The sequence below is a fragment of the Sinocyclocheilus grahami genome, unplaced genomic scaffold, assembly GCF_001515645.1.
Source record: "Sinocyclocheilus grahami isolate Dianchi unplaced genomic scaffold, SAMN03320097.WGS_v1.1 scaffold844.1, whole genome shotgun sequence".
Classification (NCBI taxonomy): domain Eukaryota; kingdom Metazoa; phylum Chordata; class Actinopteri; order Cypriniformes; family Cyprinidae; genus Sinocyclocheilus; species Sinocyclocheilus grahami.
Window position 1 is genome coordinate 497,987 of NW_015506023.1, and position 7,098 is coordinate 505,084.

Sequence of the window (7,098 nt, forward strand, 5' to 3'; positions counted from 1 at the left end):
TCAGTCACTTGTCGGTTCTCGCCTGTGTTAGCTGTGAGGTTTGTGTTAGTTTTTCTTTGTGCAGTATATTTGTAGTCTATTAAAGACTTAGTGATATTACCTGTGTCACACATATCCTTACAGATACCACAGTATACGCGACACCATTGTTTGAAGTTATATATGGTGTATAAAGTATTTTTGAAGTTTAACAGCAACTCGTTTGATGTTAAGGTGAGCTCTTTTGACAAATACCCTTAAATGAATGTATAGCATATAAAGGAATAACAGTTAAACAAATAATTATTGTGAATATGGAAACACTTGGATTTTTGGCAAATGAGGGGTAGGCCTACGTGAGCCAATAAATTTGGATTAAGCATCTTCTGTACAGAATTTCCAAAACAAGCGAAGAAGAAACTGAAACAACAATCATGAAATTAAAGGAAGGCATGGAAAGTAAGAAGGGAAATAAAAGGAGAGAACAATTCATAATAAGTAGGTTGAGGATTGGACATTGCAAGCTAAACAAGACTCTTCATGTGCTAGGAAAACATCCAACAGGATTCTGTGATGAATGCCAGGTCGAAGAGACAATTAAACACGTCTTTTTATCATGCGAGAAATTTATACAAGAATGGCAAGAGTTGAAGAATCAGCTATGGGAAATAGGTATAGTAGAATATAATCTAAAAAGTATAGTAAAACATGTAAGAAGCGACCAAGGAAGGATATTTGTGTTTAATTTCTTAAGGAGGAAATTTATATGCTGTCCTGAAAGAGCTGGACCTGAGTAATAATGACCTACAGGATTCAGGAGTGAAGCTTCTCTCTGATGGACTGAAGAATCCAAATGGTTTGCTGGAAATATTCAGGTATTTATGTGGGGTATTTAACTGTTCCATGTACACTGCTTGTTATGGCTGTAACTAAATAAGAAAAAGCAAAGAGTGTCCAGAAAAATCTTATGTAAGAGGAACTACTTTCTTATGCCATGGATTCAGGATATTCTGTTACTGATTCAAAATATGTGAACAAGCCTTCGAAACACTTTGAACACTTTGATGGATTGAGCTGTTTCTGAAAAGTTATTGGGAAAACAGAAAGTTTTCAGTTAGGGCGAGGTTATAGTGTTTATTATTAGTTTAGTATAAAAACAAAAGTCTATTGAATGTCCTCTTTTAGATAACACGTGTGTGTGATCTGTCTGTAGGTTGTCTGACTGTATGGTGACGGAGGAAGGCTGTGGTTATTTATCTTCAGCTCTGAGTTCAAACCCCTCACACCTGAGAGAGCTTGATCTGAGCTACAGTCACCCAGGACAATCAGGAGTCCAGCTGCTCAACCACAAACTGAATGACACAAGTATGTGTTTTTTTTAACTTAATTTGAGCACCTTTCTATTTCTGATCTCTTTTCATGTTTTGGGATTGAATCAAAGTATATTTTTATCATTTATATCATTTGTATCATCACCGCTCTACACATTTTCTGTGTCTCTTAACTGACACACTTAGTAGAGTTTCATGGAGCGCTCTCCTAACGAGCTGATGATCTGAATCAAGTGTGTAAAATATGGAATACATACAAAATGTGCAGAGTAGTGGGTCCCTAGGACGGAGTTGAGAACCACTTGTTTACACCACTTTATCAGACACTTCCCTGTTGAAAAAAAACAGCATATGCTGGTTAGGTATGTTTTGAAGCATGACTGCTGGTTTAAGCTGGTCCTTAGCTGGTCATGAACTGGTTTAAGCTGGTCATGTGCTGGTCCTGAGCAGGAGTTAGTTGCTTAGGACCAGCACATGACCAGCTTAAACCAGCTCAAACCAGCAGCCATGCTTCAAAACATACCTAACCAGCATATGCTGTTTTTTTCAACAGGGTTTGCATTGTACTTGAATTTAGGCTTGCATGCAGCTGCTTGGCCATGGAAACCCATCCTATGAAGCTCCTGCTGCACAGTTTATGTGCTGATATTAATGACAGTGGAAGTTTGGAGCTCTTCAGCGACCCGCAGTTTGACTTTACATGGTCTTCCACTTTGTGGCTGAGTTGCTGCTGTTCCTAACTGCTTCCAATTTCCAATAATTACATTTACAGTTGACTATGGGATATCTAGCAGGGGAGAAAATTCACAAATTGACTTATTGTAAAGGTGGCGTCCTATCACAGTACCAGAATGCAACTCACTGTGCTCTTCAAAACTACCCTTTTTCCCCCCTACACATATTTGTACATGCAGAGCGCATGGCTCGGTGCTTGATTTTATGCATCTGTGGCAATGGGTCTGATTTAAATACTCAAATTCAGTAATTAGGAGGTGTGCCTTTGCCCATATATGTATTGTTTTTAGTTCAGCATTACTTTTACTGTTTGAATTATTATTTTTTAATATATCATTTATAATTTCCCACCCTGTATACAATATCTTACAAATAAATGATAATTAAATCATACATAGTTTGCTTGTTTTAGGCCTACATTTTTAGCAATGGGAAGATGGGATCAGTTTGAAGACTTGGAGTTAAATTATAATGTTATATTTTCAATAGCCAAATTGCCTCAACACTTCCACATACACAATATTTGATCATATTTGGAATTAGGACATCATGATAACGCAACTGAAGAAACATAAATAACTTATGCTATGTTACTTAGTTTCTCAATCTTTCATCTCTCACATAGGTTCTTCATGTTCATGTGACCAGAACAGAAGACCCAGTCGAGTAGTTTACTAATATATTTTTTATTCAATAACCACACATTAAAAAGAAGGAACGCAAACAATAAAACAAGGGATGGATCATAAAAAGAAAGATAAAGTACAATTTATCAATCAAAATAAAATCAGTAGTTAAGTCAATTATATGAGCTTTTTTAATAGCTTTTGTATTCTATGATATTTTCGGTAGAGAAGGCGAAATTATAAATCCACTGTAAACAGTTTAAGACTGGGCAATATATAGAGCGTATTGATTTATGAATTTCAGATAAAGGTTTAATCAGGTTATAAAACTATAGCGAATTATAGCCTGAATCAGAAATGTATTTTATTTTGAGCCTACAGAGACAGACTAGTCTTCATATTTTGTCAGTGTGTTGTCATGATATCATCTTCTAGTTAATCACATTTTTATTTAATAATCCAATAATAAGCACAATGCTAAGCTAGTAGGCTAAGCTATTCTAATTGTGCTAACAAGAAAGGACACATGTTTCATTTGTAAACATGATGAAGACAATGTGGAAAGGGCGAGGTTTTGTGTGTTGCTGCTAACATTTGGTCTAGATTGCTTAGAGTGAAGAGGATGTGATTGTTGGGTCCAACACCTCATAAATGTCTGCTAATAAGGGCTTGGGGCAGTGTCACCGGAGTTGGAGTTTTGTTTTTGCATTATGCATTTGTATAGATATAATGAATGGCAAAAAATGAATGAGAGCGTTTCTGAAGGGTGATAAATGACAAGTTATGAATAAAAATAAATTCAATAGTCAAGTCAATTATCTGAGCTTTTGTATTATATGATATTTTCAGAAGAGAAAGCAAGTTGTAAATCCACAGTAAACAGTTCAGGACTGGGCTATATGTAAGACATCTTGGTTTAAATCTAAGATACAGGTTTAATCGGGTAATTCAATTATAGCGAATTATAGCCTGTATCAGAAATGTACTTTTTTGTGAGATTGTGAGACAAACTATAGCCTTCATATTTTGTCAGTGTGTTTTCTTATCTTCTAGCTAATCTAATTTTTATTTCATAATCAGTTAGCACTATGCTAAGCAAGTAGGCTAAGCTGTTCTAATTGTGCTGACAAGAAAGTATAAACGTTTAAATTGATGAAGAAAATGAAGACTGTTTGTCTAGATATAGAGTGAATAGAATGTGATTATTGGGTTCAACACCTTATAAATGTGTGCTAATAAGGGCTTGAGGCAGTTCCACCGGAGCTAGAGTTTTGTTTTGCATTATGCAGTTGTCTGGATATAATGAATGGCAATCAGATGAATGAGAGTGTTTCTGAAGGGTGCTTACTCTGTTAAAGAGGAGTAAAGCTTCTTAAGACGGCTCAGTGCATAGTGAGCAGTAATGTTCCATTACACACTTCATAATCACATCTATCTAGGTTTACTGTTGACGTTTATCATATTAAGTTATCATGTTTATTTATTAATTTCTTAACAAGGGCTGCATAGACATCATATTTCCACACAGTCTATACATTGTATTGTGTTTTGAGTCTTGTGACATTAGTATGCAGAGAAAGTAGAGCCATTGAGGTAACAGTCACATTTATTACAGAACTCTGCTGAAAAGTATGAAAGGATTGCATTATTATTAATAGTTCAGCTATATATACTGTTCATCGCAGCACAGGTGTAGATTGATCAGCTGCTCTCCGATCCTCTTTATGCTGAGCCAAACACACACACACACACACACACACACACACACACACACACACACACACACACACACTCACACTGTCTCTCCTGTGCTCCATTTCGTGCAGCTACAGTCTCACATACAGGAACAGCAGAGAGGACGCAAAACAAGGTGACTCCTGCAGAGGCCATCCAGGCAGGTACATTCACATTTCTGCTCTTCTCTGCTCACATCTTTACTTTCATGTCACTTATTTCACTGTCATATGAACACACACACACACACACACACACACACACACACACTCTCACACTGTCTCTCCTGTGCTCCATTTCGCGCAGCTACAGTCTCACATACAGGAACAGCAGAGAGGACGCAAAACAAGGTGACTCCTGCAGAGGCCATCCAGGCAGGTACATTCACATTTCTGCTCTTCTCTGCTCACATCTTTACTTTCATGTCACTTATTTCACTGTCATATGAAGCTACTGACAGTAGATTTAGTTAGAGTATGACCTCTGGCACTGAAAGTGAAGATAGGTCGAGTGATTGAAAATGTGACAAGAATAGTAGCATCGGTCATGTTGTCACTCTGTAGAGTACAGTAACATTAATCAAAACAGGATTCTATATACGTATCGTATACCACATGATATCTTTTTTATCAAGTGTTGAGTGTTTTTATCAGTTTTCCTCCGTGTTTTGATGTCACTGAGCCGGTGGGATTTTTTTATAACACTTGAATTTCTGATTAAATTTTTTGCATTATTGTATGTTATCAATGTTTCAGGTGTGGCATCATCAAGGACAGACACATGAGCAGAGTCTAATCTAATTAGATTCAAATGAATTATACCAACAATAAAATATGAATTTTTGGATTTGTTTCTTATTTGTTTATTGGTTAGCTATTACTTTAATTTACTCTGCCCTATTCAGAGTAAATTAAAGTAATAAAACATGTATTATATATAAAAAGCTTGCTACGTTTACTGCATTAGGTTAACCGAGACTTGTCATAGCACTTACATATTATTGCTCTTTTGATTGCTTCTATTCTCCTCATTTGTAAGTCTCTTCGGATAAAAGCGTCTGCTAAATGACTAAATGTAAATATATATAAGTTGTAGATTACTGGAGAATGTTTTACAATAAAATACTATTTCATTTTACTTTTTACTTCAAAGATACACATTTAACAATGTGTTGCTTGATATTTATTTGTAGTAATTTGTATAATTTTCTCGGAATTATTAGTTGTTAATAGGCAAATTTAGTTGTTATTGTAGGCAATGTTTATTCAAAAAAAGGTGCAAAACCTGTCACTGTGATGGTACCCTTTCAAAAGGTACTAATATGTTCCATTTAGGCACTAATACGCACACTTTAGGTACTAATATGTATGTTTAAGGTACTAATATACACCCTTTAGGGGTAAATAAGGTACAAAGGTGTACCTTTAGAAAAGGTTCTGCCCCCGTGACAGCTTTTGCACCTTTTTTCTGAGAGTGCTGTATAGCTAAGTGCCTTTTTAGGGCTCTCTCGGCAGACAGATGTTCAGTACAATGTGAACTACAGTAAACACACGACATTAAACACTGATAAAGGTTTAAATGTATGTCTTAATTTGCTTGTAGCAGTTGACAGATGTCATCATACCACCTGTCATAATACTGTCATAATCTTATAATCCCCTATGCTTTACAATGTTTGAAACATGTGCATACTTTGCTTAAACTTATATATGTTTCATATACATAATGCACACAACAAGAAATAATTTGAACGGTGTTTCTCTAATACCAATCCATTTGTTGATGTTAATTGTCCACATGCTCAGTTCTAGGCTGCATTTCCCAAAAGTATCGAAATAATATTACGAAACATTGGCATCAATGTTCTCTATGATCTACTTTGGCTTACAAAGCTGTTTGAAAACATAGTTCTGGTCTTGACAGTCTGTCTATATCATTCTATGCATTTGTTTATCTTTATAAAGTTATCAAATGTTCTTCTTTTTCTCATCAAGCACCATGTTTTTGCTAGATCCTTCTATGTTTTTCTAGAGCCAGAACAGTTTGGTGTCTACAGACACAGCTTCAACTGTGACCCCAGAGACTGAGACATCATGTCAGGGGACGGTAGCCAGGGTGACAAAACCCAGTGCAATGGAGAGAAAAATCACAGGTATACCTTCGGTTTCATGGGATTTGTTTTTCCTTTCTCATTTTAAATTGTGCATTCACTTTACCCTGTGTATTAAAAAGGCCATTTTGCAGTGGTTACAGATTATTATTATTGTTGTTGCTTAAACATACTGTTAAAACCTCATTAGCAGGGTTTCTGCAGGTCTTTAAAAGGTCTTTAAAAGTGTATACTTCACATTTTCACAAATTAAGGCCTTAAAAGCTCTTAAATCGGAGCAGAAGAGAGCAGCCTTAAATGTTGCATGCACTGCAGAAAATGAATATCATCTTAATTATTTTTGTTTTTGTTGTTCCAATATGAATATGTAAACATCCTTAAATCCAAATACATTTTTCAGATGCAAAAGGATGATATGAAGTCTTGTTTTCTGAGAAATGGAACAATATTAAATGAGTCCATGATTAAAACAAGAACAAACATCTGTTAATGTGGTATTAAAACTTGTTTTCCCTTTGAATTAAGTTTATTTTTCTGAGCCCACTGGCAGATATGTGTTGACGTTTTAACCCTAAACTCACTT

At 35.6% G+C, this 7,098-nt stretch overlaps 1 protein-coding gene across 1 annotated transcript in view; it reads left to right on the forward strand.

Annotated features, from left to right (window-relative positions):
• The first annotated feature begins 4,707 nt into the window (after nucleotides 1-4,707).
• The window catches only part of LOC107562852 (oxysterol-binding protein-related protein 1-like), an 8,762-nt gene continuing 6,371 nt past the window's right edge, over nucleotides 4,708-7,098 (forward strand). The window contains exons 1-2 of the mRNA XM_016247595.1: nucleotides 4,708-4,783; nucleotides 6,417-6,594. Of these exons, the coding sequence (XP_016103081.1) occupies nucleotides 6,499-6,594 (96 nt within the window). The 5' untranslated portion in view covers nucleotides 4,708-4,783; nucleotides 6,417-6,498. The remainder of the gene's footprint in view (nucleotides 4,784-6,416; nucleotides 6,595-7,098) is intronic.